This window comes from Coregonus clupeaformis, chromosome 30 (assembly GCF_020615455.1).
Source record: "Coregonus clupeaformis isolate EN_2021a chromosome 30, ASM2061545v1, whole genome shotgun sequence".
Lineage (NCBI taxonomy): Eukaryota > Metazoa > Chordata > Actinopteri > Salmoniformes > Salmonidae > Coregonus > Coregonus clupeaformis.
The window spans coordinates 15,144,330-15,165,792 of NC_059221.1; the positions used below are offsets into that span (position 1 = coordinate 15,144,330).

The 21,463-nt window shown below is 43.7% G+C and overlaps 1 protein-coding gene across 1 annotated transcript in view; it reads right to left on the minus strand.

Moving 5' to 3' along the window:
* spryd3 (SPRY domain containing 3) overlaps window positions 1-21,463 on the minus strand; it is a 127,282-nt gene that overhangs the window by 75,416 nt on the left and 30,403 nt on the right. Inside the window, exons 4-6 of the mRNA XM_041856655.1 lie at window positions 14,865-14,989; window positions 14,369-14,504; window positions 12,067-12,255 (exon numbers count right to left, since the gene is read on the minus strand). Coding sequence (XP_041712589.1) covers window positions 12,067-12,255; window positions 14,369-14,504; window positions 14,865-14,989 — 450 coding nt within the window. The remainder of the gene's footprint in view (window positions 1-12,066; window positions 12,256-14,368; window positions 14,505-14,864; window positions 14,990-21,463) is intronic.

Genomic DNA, 21,463 nt, shown 5'->3' on the forward strand with positions numbered 1-21,463 from the left:
AGGTTGTATTCGGCGCATGTGACAAATACAATTTTATTTGATTAGAACAGTCAGGCCATTCATTATTATTTTTATTTTAGTAATTTAGCAGACGCTCTTATCCAGAGCGACTTACAGTTAGTGAGTGCATACATTTTCATACTGGTCCCCCGTGGGAATCGAACCCACAACCCTGGCATAGCAAGCGCTGTGCTCTACCAACTGAGCTACACGGGGCCATAACTTCAGGAGGACACGTGTGTGTGTGTTTTTGGATATACTATCCTTGTGGGGACCATAAGTCCTCACAAGGTTAGTAAAAGAAGGACAATTCTGACAAGCGGAGACATTTCGCCAGTCCCCACAAGGAAAAAGTATATTTTAGGCTTAGGGGTTAGATTTAGGGTTATGGTTATAATTAGGGTTAGGGGTTAGGTTTAGGGTTAGGAGTTAGGGTTAGGTTTAGGGGTTAAGGTTAGAGAAAATAGGAATTTGAATGGGAATCAATTGTTTGGTCCCCACAAGCATAGTCAAACAAATGTGGGCGGCAGATAGCCTAGCAGTTAAGATCATTGGGCCAGTAACATAAAGGTCGCTGGTTCGAATCCCCAAGCCGGCAAGGTGGGAAAATCTGCCATTCTGCCCTTGAGCAAGGCAGCTACCCCCAACAACAACTGCTCCCTGGGCGCCGATGATGTCCGATTAAGGCAGCCCCCGGCACCGCTCTGATTCAGAGGTTTTGGGTTAAATGCATTCAGTTGTACAACTGACTAGGTATCCCTTTTTCCCAATCCGGCCCGCGGGCAGTAAGTGTAAAAGTGTCTAGCCAGTGTATTATGGGAGGGGGGGAGACACAAACTCAATATACTTTGAAATGACTCAAACCAAATCGAAACTGTGTAGAAATTATAATGGACCTACATTCATACAGTTCCTTGACTGTGTCCAGCTCGCTAATAATCACCGAAATGAAAGCTAGAGAGTCAGGGAGCATAGAAAATTGTGTTATGTTGGTGACTACAGAAAGACAGGGGCAGCCATGCAGGTGTATGTGCATGCATGCATGTAAGCGCATTCATACGTGTGTGTGTGTGTGTGTGTGTGTGTGTGTGTGAGGGAGAGCTCAGTCATTGAGGGAGAGCTCAGTCATTGAGGGAGAGCTCAGTCATTCCAGCAGCAGACTGTGGTGCTGCCCAGCCCTCTGCAGCACTATGCTGGGGGGATTAGCTTGGTGGGCACAGCCGCTGCTGTGGCAACAGGGAGAGAGGGATTGGCTGCTTGCATTTGTATCGAGCAGCACGTACGCAGAACAGCCAGCCAAATGCCTCCTCACAAAACAAACATACAGGAGCAAGAGCATGGTGGCGGACAATACAACTTATAACATTACCTAAGTCTTATTTCAGTTGGGAGTTTAAGTCAATTAGTCAAAACTGATTTATATGGATTACACAATACGTGTTCTGTCTGTTTTGTGTACCTTCCATTAAAAACCATGACAAAAGGAGTTCAATAAATCAGTAATAATGTAATATTATGACATTAAGGTCATATCTGTAGCTCAGCTGGTAGAGCATGGCGCTTGTAACGCCAAGGTAGTGGGTTCGATCCCCGGGACCACCCATACACAAAAAAATAAATAAATGTATGCACGCATGACTGTAAGTCGCTTTGGATAAAAGCATCTGCTAAATGGCATATTATTATTATTATTAAGGGAATTGAGCAATCCATTTATATATATATATATATATACATACATACAGTGGGGAGAACAAGTATTTGATACACTGCCGATTTTGCAGGTTTTCATACTTACAAAGCATGTAGAGGTCTGTAATTTTTATCATAGGTACACTTCAACTGTGAGAGACGGAATCTAAAACAAAAAACCAGAAAATCACATTGCATGATTTTTAAGTAATTAATTTGCATTTTATTGCATGACATAAGTATTTGATCACATACCAACCAGTAAGAATTCCGGCTCTCACAGACCTGTTAGTTTTTCTTTAAGAAGCCCTCCTGTTCTCCACTCATTACCTATATTAACTGCACCTGTTTGAACTCGTTACCTGTATAAAAGACACCTGTCCACACACTCAATCAAACAGACTCCAACCTCTCCACAATGGCCAAGACCAGAGAGCTGTGTAAGGACATCAGGGATAAAATTGTAGACCTGCACAAGGCTGGGATGGGCTACAGGACAATAGGCAAGCAGCTTGGTGAGAAGGCAACAACTGTTGGCGGAATTATTAGAAAATGGAAGAAGTTCAAGATGACGGTCAATCACCCTCGGTCTGGGGCTCCATGCAAGATCTCACCTCGTGGGGCATCAATGATCATGAGGAAGGTGAGGGATCAGCCCAGAACTACACGGCAGGACCTGGTCAATGACCTGAAGAGAGCTGGGACCACAGTCTCAAAGAAAACCATTAGTAACACACTACGTCGTCATGGATTAAAATCCTGCAGCGCACGCAAGGTCCCCCTGCTCAAGCCAGCGCATGTCCAGGCCCGTCTGAAGTTTGCCAATGACCATCTGGATGATCCAGAGGAGGAATGGGAGAAGGTCATGTGGTCTGATGAGACAAAAATAGAGCTTTTTGGTCTAAACTCCACTCGCCGTGTTTGGAGGAAGAAGAAGGATGAGTACAACCCCAAGAACACCATCCCAACCGTGAAGCATGGAGGTGGAAACATCATTCTTTGGGGATGCTTTTCTGCAAAGGGGACAGGACGACTGCACCGTATTGAGGGGAGGATGGATGGGGCCATGTATCGCGAGATCTTGGCCAACAACCTCCTTCCCTCAGTAAGAGCATTGAAGATGGGTCGTGGCTGGGTCTTCCAGCATGACAACGACCCGAAACACACAGCCAGGGCAACTAAGGAGTGGCTCCGTAAGAAGCATCTCAAGGTCCTGGAGTGGCCTAGCCAGTCTCCAGACCTGAACCCAATATAACATCTTTGGAGGTAGCTGAAAGTCCGTATTGCCCAGCGACAGCCCCGAAACCTGAAGGATCTGGAGAAGGTCTGTATGGAGGAGTGGGCCAAAATCCCTGCTGCAGTGTGTGCAAACCTGGTCAAGATCTACAGGAAACGTATGATCTCTGTAATTGCAAACAAAGGTTTCTGTACCAAATATTAAGTTCTGATTTTCTGATGTATCAAATACTTATGTCATGCAATAAAATGCAAATTAATTACTTAAAAATCATACAATGTGGTTTTCTGGATTTTTGTTTTAGATTCCGTCTCTCACAGTTGAAGTGTACCTATGATAAAAATGACAGACCTCTACATGCTTTGTAAGTAGGAAAACCTGCAAAATCGGCAGTGTATCAAATAGTTGTTCTCCCCACTGTGTATATATATATATATATATATATATATATATATATACAGTGGGGAAAAAAAGTATTTAGTCAGCCACCAATTGTGCAAGTTCTCCCACTTAAAAAGAAGAGAGAGGCCTGTAATTTTCATCATAGGTACACATCAACTATGACAGACAAAATGAGAAAAAAATTTCCAGAAAATCACATTGTAGGATTTTTAATGAATTTATTGGCATATGATGGTGGAAAATAAGTATTTGGTCAATAACAAAAGTTTCTCAATACTTTGTTATATACCCTTTGTTGGCAATGACACAGGTCAAACGTTTTCTGTAAGTCTTCACAAGGTTTTCACACACTGTTGCTGGTATTTTGGCCCATTCCTCCATGCAGATCTCCTCTAGAGCAGTGATGTTTTGGGGCTGTCGCTGGGCAACACAGACTTTCAACTCCCTCCAAAGATTTTCTATGGGGTTGAGATCTGGAGACTGGCTAGGCCACTCCAGGACCTTGAAATGCTTCTTACGAAGCCACTCCTTCGTTGCCCGGGCGGTGTGTTTGGGATCATTGTCATGCTGAAAGACCCAGCCACGTTTCATCTTCAATGCCCTTGCTGATGGAAGGAGGGTTTCACTCAAAATCTCACGATACATGGCCCCATTCATTCTTTCCTTTACACGGATCAGTCGTCCTGGTCCCTTTGCAGAAAAAACAGCCCCAAAGCATGATGTTTCCAACCCCATGCTTCACAGTAGGTATGGTGTTCTTTGGATGCAACTCAGCATTCTTTGTCCTCCAAACATGACGAGTTGAGTTTTTACCAAAAAGTTATATTTTGGTTTCATCTGACCATATGACATTCTCCCAATCCTCTTCTGGATCATCCAAATGCACTTCAGACGGGCCTGGACATGTACTGGCTTAAGCAGGGGGACACGTCTCGCACTGCAGGATTTGAGTCCCTGGCGGCGTAGTGTGTTACTGATGGTTGGCTTTGTTACTTTGGTCCCAGCTCTCTGCAGGTCATTCACTAGGTCCCCCGTGTGGTTCTGGGATTTTTGCTCACCGTTCTTGTGATCATTTTGACCCCACGGGGTGAGATCTTGCGTGGAGCCCCAGATCGAGGGAGATTATCAGTGGTCTTGTATGTCTTCCATTTCCTAATAATTGCTCCCACAGTTGATTTCTTCAAACCAAGCTGCTTACCTATTGCAGATTCAGTCTTCCCAGCCTGGTGCAGGTCTACAATTTTGTTTTTGGTGTCCTTTGACATCTCTTTGGTCTTGGCCATTGTGAAGTTTGGAGTGTGACTGTTTGAGGTTGTGGACAGGTGTATTTTATACTGATAACAAGTTCAAACAGGTGCCATTAATACAGGTAACGAGTGGAGGACAGAGGAGCCTCTGAAAGAAGAAGTTACAGGTCTGTGAGAGCCAGAAATCTTGCTTGTTTGTAGGTGACCAAATACTTATTTTCCACCATAATTTGCAAATAAATTCATTAAAAATCCTACAATGGGATTTTCTGGATTTTTTTCCTCAATTTGTCTGTCATAGTTGACCTGTACCTATGATGAAAATTACAGGCCTCTCTCATCTTTTTAAGTGGGAGAACTTGCACAATTGGTGGCTGACTAAATACTTTTTTTCCCCACTGATATATATATATATATATATATATATATATATATATATATATATATATATATATATATATATATGATTCCTTTTCTATTACATTGATTCTATGAGTTTGTCTCATAGTTTATGTCAAGAATATAAACTATAGCAGCAATGTACATTTGAAGATGGAGGATATAGCCAATGTTATTATAGAGAGAAACTTGTGGCGGATGGGTTTAGGGTTTTGCTAGACAGGCCTGATGCTGACAGTTGGCATAGAGCTGGGATCTGATACCCACTTATCTAAACAGGAGCGCCCGTCCCGCCGACTGCAATGTAAACAGTGTTCAAAGACAAGGACTCCACGGAAGGCAAGTCAGTGCCATCACCATTGTACTACTCTGCATTCTATGGCTTTGCACTTCTCAATTCAAGCCCCAGAAAGTATTCATACCCCTTGACTTATTCCACATTTTGTTGTGTTACAGCCTGAAGTCAAAATGGATTGTTTTCTCACCAATCTACACACAATACCCCATAAGTGAAATTCTGTTTTTAGAAATGTATGCAAATGTCTTGAAAATGACATACAGAAATATCTAATTTACATAAGTATTCACACCCCTTTGCTATGACACTCCAAATTGAGCTCAGGTGCATGACATTTCCTATGATCATCCTTGAGATGTCACTACAACTTGATTGGAGTCCACCTGTGGCCAATTCAATTGTTTGGACATGATTTAGAAAGAAACACCCTGTCTATATAAAAGGTCCCACAGTTGACAGTGCATGTCAGAGCAGAAACTATTCCATGAAGTCCAAGGAACTGTCCTTAGATCTCTGAGATATAATTGTGATGAGTTATATATCTGGGGAAGGGTATAAAACAATTTATAGAGTGTTGAAAGTTTCCAAGAGTACAATGGTCTCCATCATTGAGAAATTAAAAAAATATGGAACTACCCAGACTATGGCTAGAGCTGGCCGTCCAACCAAACGGGCAAGAAGGACCTTGGTCAGGGAGGTGACCAAGAACCCAATGACCACTCTGATAGAACTACAGAGTTCCTTGGCCGAGATGGGAGAACCTGCAAGAAGAACAACAGTCTCTACAGCACTTCACCAATCTGGGCTTCATGGGAGAGTGGCCAGATGGATGCCACTCCTGAGAAAAAGGCCCTGGAATATGCAAAAAAGGGATGTGAAAGATTGAGATCATAAGGCAAAATATTATGTGGTCTGATCAGACAAAAACGGAACTCTTCGGCCTAAATGCAAAGCGCTATGTCTGGAGAAAACCAGGAATAGCTCATCACCCATCTAACACCATCCCTACCGTGAAGCATAATGGTGGCAGCAGCTTTTCAGCAGCAGCATGAGAGCATCAGCTGTTCCGGACGACTGTGTGATCACGCTCTCCGTACTCCGAGCATGCGCTGACCAACTTGCAAGTGTCTTGAGTGTCTTTTTCAACCTGTCCCTGACTGAGTCTGTAATACCAACATGTTTCAAGCAGACCACCATAGTCCCTGTGCCCAAGAACACTAAAGTAACCTGGCTCAATGACTACAGACCGGTAGCACTCAAGTATGTAGCCATGAAGTGCTTTGAAAGGCTGGTCATGGCTCACATCAACACCATTATCCCAGAAAACCTAGACCCACCCCAACAGATCCACAGATGACGCAATATCTATTGAATTCCAAACTGCCCTTTCCCACCTGGACAAAAGGAACACCTTCAGTACCAGTTAAAAGTTTGGACACACATTTTACATTTACATTTTAGTCATTTAGCAGACGCTCTTATCCAGAGCTTGAGTGCATTCATGTTTTATTTTTATATATACTGGCCCCCCGTGGGAATCGAACCCACAACCCTGGCGTTGCAAGCGCCATGCTCTACCAACTGAGCTACAAGGGGCCCATACTCATTCAAGGGTTTTTCTTTATTTTTACTATTTTCTACATTGTTGAATAATAGTGAAGACATCAAAACTATGAAATAACACATATGGAATCATGTAGTAACCAAAAAAGTGTTAAACAAATCAAAATATATTTTATATCTGAGATTCTTCAAATAGCCACCCATTGCCTTGATGACAGCTTTGCACACTCTTGGCATTCTCTCAACCAGTTTCACCTGGAAAGCATTTCCAACAGTCTTGAAGGAGTTCCCACATATGCTGAGCACTTGTTGGCTGCTTTCCTTCACTCTGCCGTCCGACTCATTTTACATTTGACATTTTAGTCATTTAGCAGACACTCTTATCCAGAGCGACTTACAGTTAGTGAGTGCATACATTATTTTTTCATACTGGCCCCCAGTGGGAATCGAACCCACAACCCTGGCGTTGCAAGCGCCATGCTCTACCAACTGAGCTACACGGGACTCATCCCAAACCATCTCAATTGGGTTGAGGTCGGGGGATTGTGGAGGCCAGGTCATCTGATGCAGCACTCCATCACTCTCATTCTTGGTAAAATAGCCCTTACACAGCCTGGAGGTGTGTTGGGTCATTGTCCTGTTGAAAAACAAATGATAGACTCCACTATGGCCAAGACCAAAGAGCTGTCAAAGGACACCAGAAACAAAATTGTAGACCTGCACCAGGCTGGGAAGACTGAATCTGCAATAGGTAAGCAGCTTGGTTTTAAGAAATCAACTGTGGGAGCAATTATTAGGAAATGGATATACAAGACCACTGATAATCTCCCTCGATCTGGGGCTCCACGCAAGATCTCACCCCGTGGGGTCAAAATGATCACAAGAACGGTGAGCAAAAATCCCAGAACCACACGGGGGGACCTAGTGAATGACCTGCAGAGAGCTGGGACCAAAGTAACAAAGCCTACCATCAGTAACACACTACGCTGCCAGGGACTCAAATCCTGCAGTGCCAGACGTGTCCCCCTGCTTAAGCCAGTACATGTTCAGGCCCATCTGAAGTTTGCTAGAGTGCATTTGGATGATCCAGAAGAGGATTGGGAGAATGTCATATGGTCAGATGAAACCAAAATATAACTTTTTGGTAAAAACTCAACTCGTCGTGTTTGGAGGACAAAGAATGCTGAGTTGCATCCAAAGAACACCATACCTACTGTGAAGCATGGGGGTGGAAACATAATGCTTTGGAGCTGTTTTTCTGCAAAGGGACCAGGACGACTGATCCGTGTAAAGGAAAGAATGAATGGGGCCATATATCGTGAGATTTTGAGTGAAAAACTCCTTCCATCAGCAAGGGCATTGAAGATGAAACGTGGCTGGGTCTTTCAGCATGACAATGATCCCAAACACACCGCCCGGGCAACGAAGGAGTGGCTTCGTAAGAAGCATTTCAAGGTCCTGGAGTGGCCTAGCCAGTCTCCAGATCTCAACCCCATAGAAAATCTTTGGAGGGAGTTGAAAGTCCGTGTTGCCCAGCGACAGCCCCAAAACATCACTGCTCTAGAGGAGATCTGCATGGAGGAATGGGCCAAAATACCAGCAACAGTGTGTGAAAACCTTGTGAAGACTTACAGAAAACGTTTGACCTGTGTCATTGCCAACAAAGGGTATATAACAAAGTATTGAGAAACTTTTGTTATTGACCAAATACTTATTTTCCACCATAATTTGCAAATAAATTCATTAAAAATCCTACAATGTAATTTTCTGAAGAAAAAAAATCTCATTTTGTCTGTCATAGTGGATGTGTACCTATGACGAAAATTACAGGCCTCTCTCATCTTTTTAAGTGGGAGAACTTGCACAATTGGTGGCTGACTAAATACTTTTTTTCCCCACTGTATATAGCCTCGCTACTGTTATTTTACTGCTGCTCTTTAATTATTTGTTTTTTATTTTTATTTATCTATTTTTTACTTAACACTTATATTTCTTAAAACGTCATTTCATTGTAAGGTCTACACCTGTTGTATTTGGCGCACGTGACAAATAACATTTGATTTGATAGAGGGAACAATGAATGGTGCCAAATACAGGCAAGTCCTTGATGAGAACCTGCTTCAGAGTGCAAACGACCTTAGACTGGGGTGAAGATTTACATTCCAACAGGACAATGACCCCAAGCAAACAGCCAAAGCAATGCTGGAAATGGCTTCAGAACAACAATATTAAAGTCCTTGAGCGGCCCAGCCAAAGCACAGACTTGAATCGCATTGAAAATCTGTGGAATGACTAAGATTGCTGTTCATCGCCGCTCCCCATCTAACAGAGCTTGAGAAAATCTGCAAGGAAGAATGGGAGAAAATCCCCAAATCCAGAAGTGCAATGCTGATACCCTAGACAACTCAAACCTGCAATCGCCGCCAAAGGTGCTTCTACAAAGTACTGACTCGGGTGTAAATACTTAAGTAAATTAGATATTTCTGCATTTTTTAAACATTTGCAAAAATATCTAAAAACATGTTTTCACTTTTTCATTATGGGGTATTGTGTGTAGATGGGTGAGAAAAAAACAATTTAATCAATTTTGAATTCAGGCTGTAACAACAAAATATGGAATAAGTCAAGGGGTATGAATACTCTGAATATAATATATTAATAATATGCCATTTAGCAGACGCTTTTATCCAAAGCGACTTACAGTCATGTGCGCATAAATTTTTACATATGGGTGGTCCCGGGAATCAAACCCACTACCCTGGCGTTACAAGCGCCATGCTCTACCAATTGAGCCACAGAGGACCAAGGCACTGTATCTTTCTTGCGGCATCATGATAATTTGTCTACCATCTGTTAGGACAGTTATCATTCAGAATCAGAATAGTTATGAAAGTTTTGAATAACACATAAAAGTACAGTATTCCATTGTGTGGCAAAGTTTACAAATGGTGATGCTGACAAAGTAAACGACGCCAGGCAAGAATACGGTAAACTAACGTAGGCCTAAGAGAGACAAAATGATAAGACGCCCATCCGTGAAACAAACTGTAGAGCTATGTCATAAGAACATTTCACTGGAAAGCTATGTTGCATAGCTACAGTACATGTGAAAGAGGGATAATATTTGCATTGCTTCTAATTACTATACATCAGATTAATACTCTCAATCAACGGAGGGACTAACATGACAGAGGGGGAGGGAAACACACACACGTCTGACGCACGCACACACACTGTTTAGACAACTATGAGCCTAGCTAGGTGTTTTTTATGGAACAATTGTTAACATACCATATGAGAGGTTTGCTTCTCACCAAAAGAGACAAAAGGTTGAAGTATTGGTTTTCATTTGCTGAATGTTGGAACTAAAACCCACAGAGATCCACCCAGGGCAATTAAAGTGCAACTCTAACGCCCTGATATTCCAAGTAGGTTATTTAGATAGCCAGATAGGCAAGATTTGCACTTTTGGGACCATTTCATTAGTCCCATTGCGCCAGGCAAGCTCTGTCAAGTGCAGCTCAAAGTATTTGAAATTAAACAAATACTACTCAGAAACACTTACATTGTACTAGTCTTCCTGTGAAGAGAATGATTGTACTGTCCTGTTAAAAGACCTAAGAGATCAGTCTCAGATCCCCACCCGAGAAGACCTTGGGCTTGTCAAAACTCGCCCTTATCTGTTTCCAGCATCAACAGAACCACCATCATCACCCTCTCCTCATGATGCTGGTGAGGGCTACTCTACTCACTTGCTCCTAAAGTAAGATACAAAAAAAGAACTAAACAAAATGGCCACCTGCAGGACACACACACACACACACACAAACACTGCTGAACACCCCAGCTGTGAAAACCGCCGACCACATGAGACGGAGTAAAATATTCCTTGGAGTCCCGTTACTCCCCTTATTGAATTTTTACAACCTGGTGAGCTGCCAGGCCTTGGCTCGTACCATCCCGTTCCGTGCCACTGCCAGCCTTCAGTCCAGGAAAGCAGAGCACAGAAATAATTTGTCTTAACCCGCAGACCCTCTTTTATGACCTCAGTCTACCCTCACTACTTACAGATGATGGTCTCTCTCAGTCGTCTCAACTGGAGATGTCACGACCTGTGGATGAACACATCTGTCACGCAACCCGTGTGTGCGTGTATGTGCATGTCTCTAGTATCAACATATATAACCTGGATTCTTTGAATCTCTCTGTATTAGAGATGGGGGGGGTCTGATCTACGTACCCACAACCCAAACATAACCTAGGATGTTACTTTCCTAAACACTGCTGGGAAACTTACAGAGACAACAGCAAACATCCATCCTGACCCCCACTACTGTCTTTCGCAACCAACGGTATCTTGGCACACAAATGCACACATGCAAGTGGAAAGGTGCCAGCTAACAACATCACTACTGGACACAGTTTTACGGTAAGCCAAGAAGGTCTTGTGGAGTCAAGAAGCTAGGGCAGGGAGGGGTCATAGTCGGGGCAAAACCTCTTCTCAAATCCCCATTCCTGTAACATTTTCACATTTACATTTTAGTCATTTAGCAGATGCTCTTATCCAGAGCGACTTACAGTTGTGAATACATTATTATTATTTATTTTTTTATACTGGCCCCCCATGGGAATCGAACCCACAACCCTGGCGTTGCAAACGCCATGCTCTATCAACTGAGCTACATCCCTGCCGGCCATTCCCTCCCCTACCCTGGACGATGCTGGGCCAATTGTGCGCCGCCCATGAGTCTCCCGGTCGCGGCCGACTGCGACAGAGCCTGGATTCGAACCAGGATCTCTAGTGGCACAGTTAGCACTGCGATGCAGTGCCTTAGACCACTGCGCCACTCAGGAGCTCCAGTAACAGCCTCCAGATACATGTCTAAAACAATGTTCAGTCCTCTGGAAAAAGGCTTGCTGGCCAAAACTGTTGATAATAAAACGAAATAAAACCTAACACTTCATTTGCGAGTGCTGGTCGTCTTTTTCATACATGTCAGTCCTCTGTTGGCCATGCATGTTCCTCCAAAACTGCCCATTCAGTAGCTTGTGCCCTGTTGGTTGTGTTATGTTGAGGTGGCTATAGAAAGACAGGGACAGCAATGCCAGTGTGCATGCATGCATGCATGTAAGCGCATGTGTACATGTGTGAGAGAGCTCAGTCATTCCAGCAGCATGAAAAGGGAGTGACAGAATGACAGAGGACACTGTTCTGTATCACTCCTTACCGTGCCAGTGACCCTGATGTCGTAGAGACGTCCCCAGTCATCCTCGTGGCTGTCCACCATCATGACGCTGTCGTCCTCCTCCATGTCCCACTCTGCCTGGAGGTCAAGCCTCACTTCCTCTCCCAGGGAGTGCATCCCGATGGCTGGGAACAGGCCCTCCGCCGCTACCGGGACCACCACCGAGCCAACCTGGAACAAACACACGGAGGTCGGACGCATGTACGCACACACAGATGCGCGCACACACACAGACATGCAGGCGTAGACACACACACACACAGAAGGATGTCTTAGCTCTTCTTCTCAAGGATGTTAGGCTTAAAGGGGAACAGAAGCACTAGGTTCTAGAACGCCAGCTAACTGCAATTGGAAATTGCCTTTCTTCATATTATTAGGTCACTGAGTAGAAAAACATTTTAGAATATGATGGCCTGTAATGCTTGTTTCTCAAGTGGTTTGCAGGTCAATTCTATTTGTCTAATGGTTGGAAACTCTTGGATCTTATTTTTCATAGTAGGGCTACTGGTCTCTGCCTGTCCGGTGCGTCCTTCAAATGTGATCACACCATTGTGCTCTCTCTCCTTTCAAACTTTTCCCCACCAGTCAATTTGGCCTATACTGTATTTTAAATTAAGCAAGCAAGAGCAAGGTTGCTTCTGTCCTCGAATATGCTAACAGTAAAACAATCTTCAAAATACACTACATGACCAAAAGTATATTGACACCTTCTCGTCGAACATCTCATTCTAAAATCATGGGCATTAATATGGAGTTGATACCCCTTTGCTGCTATAACAGCCTCCACTCTTCTGGGAAGGCTTTCCACTAGATCTTGGAACATTGCTGCGGGGACTTGCTTCCATTCAGCCACAAGCGCACTAATGAGGTCGGGCACTGATGTTGGGCGATTAGGCCTGGCTTGCAGTCGGCGTTTCAATTCATCCCAAAGGTGTTCAATGGAGTTGAGGTCAGGGCTCTGTGCAGACCAGTCAAGTTCTTCCACACCGATCTCGACAAACCATTTCTGTATGGACCTCGCTTTGTGCACGGGGGCATTGTCATGGTGAAACAGGAAAGGGCCTTCCCCAAAGTATTGCCACACAGTTGGTAGCACAGAATGGTCTAGAATGTCATTGTATGCTGTAGCGTTAAGATTTCCCTTCACTGGAACTAAGGGGCCTAGCCTGAACCATGAAAAACAGCCCCAGACCATTATTCCTCCTCCACCAAAACTTTACAGTTGGCACTACGCATTCGGGCAGATAGTGTTCTCCTGGCATCCGCCAAACCCAGATTTGTCCGTCGGACTGCCAGATGTTGAAGCATGATTCATCACTCCAGAGAACGTGTTTCCACTGCACCAGAGTCCAATGTCGGCAAGCTTTACACTGCGCATGGTGATCTTAGGCTTGTGAGAGGCAGCTTGGCCATGGAAACCCATTTCATGAAGATCCAGACGGACAGTTCTTGTGCTGACATTGCTTCCAGAGGCAGTTTGGAACTCGGTAGTGAGTGTTGCAACCGAGGACAGACGATTTTTACACGCTACGCGCTTCAGCACTCGGCGGTCCCGTTCTGTGTGCTTGTGTGGCCTACCACTTCGCGGCTGAGCAGTTCCTGACGTTTCAAACTCACAATAACAGCACCGGGGAAGCTCCAGCAAGGCATACATTTGACAAACTGACTTGTTGGAAAGGTGGCACGTTGAAAGTCACTAAGCTCTTCAGTAAGACCATTCTACGGCCAATATATGGAGATTGCATGGATGTGTGCTCGATTTTATACACCTGTCTGCAATGTGTGTGGCTGAAATAGCCGAACCCACTCATTTGAAGGGGTGTCCACATACTTTTGTATATATAGTGTATGTGACCAACAAGTTGTAGCCTAGTTTTTCCTGGGACTCAACAAGACCTTAGGAATAGCTGAAAGGCCTGCTGAGAGGCAAGCGGAGGTGTGTACTTGCGCAGGAGAACAGTGAAGATAGATAGGCTAAAGACCATGAACCTATTTAGAAGCTCATTCATAACCATAATATAAGGCCTAATACTGCAGTGAGTTAACCACCCGTGTTTTGCAAGACAGAACAAATCTCAAAAATAATGGAGTAAATGAGGGATACAAAGTATCTAAATTACTGCCTCTTCGATTCTAGTGTTTTAACAAGGCTTAGCGACATTTGACCTAGCTTGTAAAACGCTTCCATTCCCCTTTAAACAGCGGTCAAGAGCACTGAAGTTAAGCCCCAATTCTTTGGGGGTCTCTTATTGCGGAATGTGGCCAAAAGCAAGGAGCCACTCACTTCTTTGCCATTCTTGGTGAAAAAGACTGTGGTCAACCCAGCCTCAATGGTATCACAGTATATTCCACAGCCAATCCTGTCACTACGGTTGCATTTGGGCCCAAACTGCTGGCCCACAGGGTTTCCATTGTACAGCCTATAGATGGGGAAGAGGATAACAGTGACTCATTGAGCCTTATTCACACTGGACAATGCTGTAAGATATTATCATGACTGTGGTGGGAACTTATTTTTTTGTGTAGTTCCCTTGTAAAAGAGACATTGGTCTTAATGGGACTCCCTGCTAAAATAATGGTGAAATAAATACATTAAAATAAAGGTCCATAGCATCTCTGAAAGTCCCCGCAATTAGCCTACATTCACAACAAAACATCTTAGAGGTCAAACTGAGGAGCTGGTATGACTGAGGCCTACTTACCGCCATCTGCATGGTGTGAACATGTGTGTGTGTGTGTGTGTGTGTGTGTGTGCGTGCGCCTGCGTGTGTGTGACTTACTTGCCGTCATCAGCGTGGTAGGCTATAGACTGTGGCAGCCAGCCTGGCTGATGGTCCAGCTTGTAGAACTGTGGCACCAGGCCTACCGCTATCGTCCCTCTCACCCCTGTGTCCATTATGGTCACCTAGGTCAAGAAATAAAGGCGGCGCACCCTTAGGTAAGGTGCTGACTAATGGAGGATTAACGGAACAATTGAAAAAGATAGTAACACTCATCTCTTCTTGCTGTGGATATAGGCTATTTGAACATAACACACAGTCCACTGTAACAGCCAGAAACAATACCTACATGATTCATAACAATTCACCTATGTAAGAAGACACAAGCATAAATAATAAGTAGCCTATTCAAGAAAGTAAAGTTGTGGAAATAATGGGAAAGATTATTAATGCATATGTGGCCAATGTTCCCTCAAAGATATTTTCGTCACTGAGCAAATTTCAGGTCTGCTGAGCGCAAACTTGAACATTGTGAAAATTCTGTGCAACTTCTGCCGCGCGTTTACTGTGAACACTGAGGCTGTACCCGCTTTATGTTACAGTTATAACAGTGGCCAAGTAGGCTACTGTGGCTATTTGATCATAATGTAGGCCTATGAGAGTGGCCTACCAAAAAAAACAATGAATAAAATACATCCCATAACATTTAACATGGAAATAGCTGTTCTATCATTCAGCCTACAGTAGCAGCCAATGTGTAGTGTTCAATGTGGGCCTACATTCCATGAGACTTTTGAAAAAAACATGTAGGGATTGACATTTACCTGTTTATCCACTTGTCCTTCAGTGTTCATACAACACTGCCTCAAACAAAAAGCTCTTAACCTGACTTGCTTTTCAACGATGGCTAGAAATGCACACGTTTTGTGCTTTTGTAGGAAGCAACCACTCCCCCATTGCTGACTAGAAATGTGCTATAACTGGGCTAATAACTCAACTTACTAGCAAAGAATATGAACAAATGTACACACCTGGCTACATGCAGCTCTTGCTTTGATCTCAAAACAAGCGCATCTACTCGTGACCACCCATGCTGTAAACACAGTCCAGGTCAAATTGAATGGCACAGATCCATATACGGCAATGGTTAATTTGTATATGGGGATATTGCAACTCTGATTGGTTATGGCGCACCGGTCTATGTAGAGTATGGGCCAGAGTCGTGCCTATCAATGCAATAGAATCCTACTCCAATGCACTCTGCCTACAAGAAAATATGTTGTTTCTGTATGTTGCATTGAAAGTGGCTAATATTGCATTGATTCGATCACAATTCACACAGTAGAGGGAAACATTGATAGTGTTAACTAAAAGGAAAAAACTAGAAAGTTGAGTGAAGTTCAATGTCGTGCTCTCTGTGCGGGCTGATATTTCTTCTGCGCGGCAGTCCCGGGGAGCTGTGGCCCACGCACGTAGCTTAGAGGGAACATTGTATTTGACACATACCCAGGTGTGTGCCACAATGCTGATGTTTCACAATTAGATCAGGGAGGAGTGAGACGTATAGGCCTAACAGAAAATTGAACAGTCAACAGTTAAAGTGAGAACTTCACTGAGTCACAACTTTAAATGGAAAACTGCTATTAAATCATTGACTTTTCAACCCCAGCCTCTCTCGCTCTCTCACATACACACACGCACACGCGGCCTGACTGGCCGACTCCCTACCTGTCTACAGCCTCCCCACTGCTCTGGGCAACCACCCCACTCTGCCTTCTCAGCAGGCCAGGCAGGGAGAGAGAGAGAGAGAGCTACAGTTACAGCCAACGGCCGGCAGTACAGAGCCAAGCAGAATTAGGTGAAAGGTGATCCAGCCCATACAAGAGGGGGTAGTCCTCATGTGCCTCTGGCTGCGAACCTGTCCAACACTCTAGCTCTCTGACACAGAGTGGAAGTCTCTCTAGCGCAGTGGAAGTCTTGACCCATTGTTCACCAGTCTTGGGATACCAGAGTCAAATGGCGACCCATCTACCTCCCAAGAGAGTTTTCAGCTGTTATCGTGACTGCTGTATGTATTCCACCTCAGGACAAGAAAAACAACAAGCTGGCACTTAAACTGTAAGAGGTTATAAACAAGCAGGAAATCTTGTACCCAGAGGCTGCGTTTCTTGTTGCCGGTGATTTTAATTCTGCGTCATTAAGACACGTGATGCCTAACTTCCATCAACAAGTCTCCTTCGCCACTAGGGGCAATAAAGTCCTAGACCACTGTTACTCTATTCACAAGCAAACATACAAGGCATTCCCTCGTAGCAGAAGCTCCTAGCAGAAGCTCAGACAGGAAGTACCCGTGACACACAGAGGATATGTTACAGGACTGCTTTGCTAGCACTGACTGGAATAAGTTCCGGGACTACGCCGATAGCGTCGATGAGCTAACCACCTCCGTTGCATGTGGCAGGGGATACAGTCCATTACAGATTATAAAGAAAGACCCAGCCATGATCTGCCCAACAATGCCTCTGTACCAGACAACCTCAATACATTTTATATAGCGTTTTCCTTGATGGCCAGAAAGCTCAATTTTAGTCTCATCTGACCAGAGTACCTTCTTCCATATGTTTGGGGAGTCTCCCACACACCAAACGTGTTTGCTTATTTTTTTCTTTAAGCAATGAATTTTTTCTGGCCACTCTTCCGTAAAGCCCAGCTCTGTGGAGTGTACGGCTTAAAGAGGTCCTATAGACAGATACTCCAATCTCCGCTGTGGAGCTTTGCAGCTCCTTCAAGGTTATCTTTGGTCTCTTTGTTGCCTCTCTGATTAATGCCTTCCTTGCCTGGTCCGTGAGTTTTGGTGGGTGGCCCTCTCTTGGCAGGTTTGTTGTGGTGCCATATTCTTTCAATTTTTTAATTATGGATTTAATGGTGCTCCGTGGGATGTTCAAAGTTTGATGTTTTTTTATAACCCAACCCTGATCTGTACTTCTCCACAACCTTTCAGAACAGGTGTATATATACTGAGATCATGTGACAGATCATGTGATACTTAGATTGCACACAGGTGGACTTTATTTAACTAATTATGTGACTTCTGAAAGTAATTGGTTGCACCAGATCTTATTTAGGGGCTTCATAGCAAAGGGTGTGAATACATATGCACGCACCCCTTTTCCGTTATTTATTTTTTAGAATTCTTTTAAACAAGTTATTTTTTTTCATTTCACTTCACAATTTGGACTATTTTGTGTATGTCCATTACATGAAATACAAATAAAAATCCATTTAAATTACAATAATAATAATAATATTAATTAATTAATAATAATAATAATAGTAATGCAACAAAATAGGAAAAACTCCAAGGGGGATGAATACTTTTGCAAGGCACTGTACCCCAAGAGACTTGCAGCTGTAATTGCTGCAAAAGGTGGCTCTACAAAGTATTGACTTTGTGGGGGTGAATAGTTACGCACGCTCAAGTTCTGTTTTTTTGTCTTATTTCTTGTTTGTTTCACACACAAAAATATTTTGCATCTTCAAAGTGGTAGGCATGTTGTGTAAATCAAATGATACAAACCCCCCAAAAAATCAATTTTAATTCCAGGTTGTAAGGCAACAAAATAGGACAAATGCCAAGAGGGGTGAATACTTTCGCAAACCACAGTACATGAAATCAATAATTTGCTAGTAACAGATAACATTAATATTCTGACAATCTCTGAAACTCACTTAGATAATACCTTTGATGATACAGTGGTAGCAATACAAGGTTATAACATTTACAGAAAAGACAGAAATGCCAATGGGGGCGGTGTTGTGGTCTATATTCAGAACCACATTCCTGTAAAGCTTAGAGAGGATCTCATGTTAAATACTGTTGAAGTAATATGGCTACAGGTTCAGCTGCCTCTCCTAAAGCCCATTCTGGTGGGAAGCTGCTATAGACCACCAAGTGCTAACAGTCAGTATCTGGATAACATGTATGAAATGCTTGATAATATATGTGATATCAATAGAGAGGTATACTTTCTGGGTGATTTAAATATTGACTGGCTTTCATCAAGCTGCCCACTCAAGAGAAAGCTTCAAACTGTAACTAGTGCCTGCAACCTGGTTCAGGTTATCAATCAACCTAACAGGGTAGTTACAAACAGTACAGGAATGAAATCATCAACATGTAATGATCATATCTTTACTAATGCTGCAGAAATGTGTTTGAAATCAGTATCCAAATCCATCAGATGTAGTGATCACAATACAGTAGCCATATCTAGGAAAACCAAAGTTCCAAAGGCAGGGCCTAATATTGTGTATAAGAGGTCATACAAGAAGTTCTGTAGTGATTCCTATGTTGTTGATGTGAATAATATTTGTTGGTCTGTGGTGTGTAATGATGAGCAACCAGACGCTGCACTTTAAACATTTATGAAATTGCTTATCCCTGTTACTAATAAGCAAGCACCCATTAAGAAAATGACTGTAAAAACTATTAAATCCCCGTGGATTGATGAGGAATTGAAAAATTGTATGGTTGAGAGGGATGAAGCAAAAGAGATGGCAAATAGGTCTGGCTGTACAACCGATTGGCAAACGTACTGCAAATTGAGAAATCATGTGACTAAACTGAATAAAAAGAAGAAAAAACTACACTATGAAACAAAAATAAATGACAAAGAATGATAGTAAAAAGCTTTGGAGCACCTTAAATAAAATGTTGGGCTAAAAGGCAAACTCCGCTCCATCATTCATTGAATCAGATGGCTCATTCATCACAAAACCCACTGATATTGCCAACTACTTTAATGATTTTTTCATTGGCAAGATTAGCAAATTTAGGCATGACATGCAAGCAACAAACGCTGACAGTACACATCCAAGTACACTGCTCAAAAAAATAAAGGGAACACTAAAATAACACATCCTAGATCTGAATGAATGAAATAATCTTATTAAATACTTTTTTCTTTACATAGTTGAATGTGCTGACAACAAAATCACACAAAAATGATCAATGGAAATCAAATTTATCAACCCATGGAGGTCTGGATTTGGAGTCACCCTCAAAATTAAAGTGGAAAACCACACTACAGGCTGATCAAACTTTGATGTAATGTCCTTAAAACAAGTCAGAATGAGGCTCAGTAGTGTGTGTGGCCTCCACGTGCCTGTATGACCTCCCTACAACGCCTGGCCATGCTCCTGATGAGGTGGCGGATGGTCTCCTGAGGGATCTCCTCCCAGACCTGGACTAAAGCATCCGCCAACTCCTGGACAGTCTGTGGTGCAACGTGGCATTGGTGGATGGAGCGAGACATGATGTCCCAGATGTGCTCAATTGGATTCAGGTCTGGGGAACGGGCGGGCCAGTCCATAGCATCAATGCCTTCCTCTTGCAGGAACTGCTGACACACTCCAGCCACATGAGGTCTAGCATTGTCTTGCATTAGGAGGAACCCAGGGCCAACCGCACCAGCATATGGTCTCACAAGGGGTCTGAGGATCTCATCTCGGTACCTAATGGCAGTCAGGCTACCTCTGGCGAGCACATGGAGGGCTGTGCGGCCCCCCAAAGAAATGCCACCCCACACCATGACTGACCCACCGCTAAACCGGTCATGCTGGAGGATGTTGCAGGCAGCAGAACGTTCTCCACGGCGTCTCCAGACTCTGTCACGTCTGTCACGTGCTCAGTGTGAACCTGCTTTCATCTGTGAAGAGCACAGGGCGCCAGTGGCGAATTTGCCAATCTTGGTGTTCTCTGGCAAATGCCAAACGCCCTGCACGGTGTTGGGCTGTAAGCACAACCCCCACCTGTGGATGTCGGGCCCTCATACCACCCTCATGGAGTCCGTTTGAGCAGACACATGCACATTTGTGGCCTGCTGGAGGTCATTTTGCAGGGCTCTGGCAGTGCTCCTCCTGCTCCTCCTTGCACAAAGGCGGAGGTAGCAGTCCTACTGCTGGGTTGTTGCCCTCCTACGGCCACCTCCACGTCTCCTGATGTACTGGCCTGTCTCCTGGTAGCGCCTCCATGCTCTGGACACTACGCTGACAGACACAGCAAACCTTCTTGCCACAGCTCGCATTGATGTGCCATCCTGGATGAGCTGCACTACCTGAGCCACTTGTGTGGGTTGTAGACTCCGTCTCATGCTACCACTAGAGTGAAAGCACCGCCAGCATTCAAAAGTGACCAAAACATCAGCCAGGAAGCATAGGAACTGAGAAGTGGTCTGTGGTCACCACCTGCAAAACCAGTCCTTTATTGGGGGTGTCTTGCTAATTGCCTATAATGTCCACCTGTTGTCTATTCCATTTGCACAACAGCATGTGAAATTTATTGTCAATCAGTGTTGCTTCCTAAGTGGACAGTTTGATTTCACAGAAGTGTGATTGACTTGGAGTTACATTGTGTTGTTTAAGTGTTCCCTTAATTTTTTTGAGCAGTGTATATCTGACCAAATTATGAAAGACAAGCATTGTAATTTTGAATTCCATTAAGTAAGTCTGGAAGAGGTCAAAAGCCACCGGGGTCTGACAACTTGGATGGAAAATTACTGAGGATAATAGCGGACAATATTGCCACTCCTATTTGCCATATCTTAAATTTAAGCCTACTAGAAAATGTGTGCCCTCAGGCCTGGAGGGAAGCAAAAGTT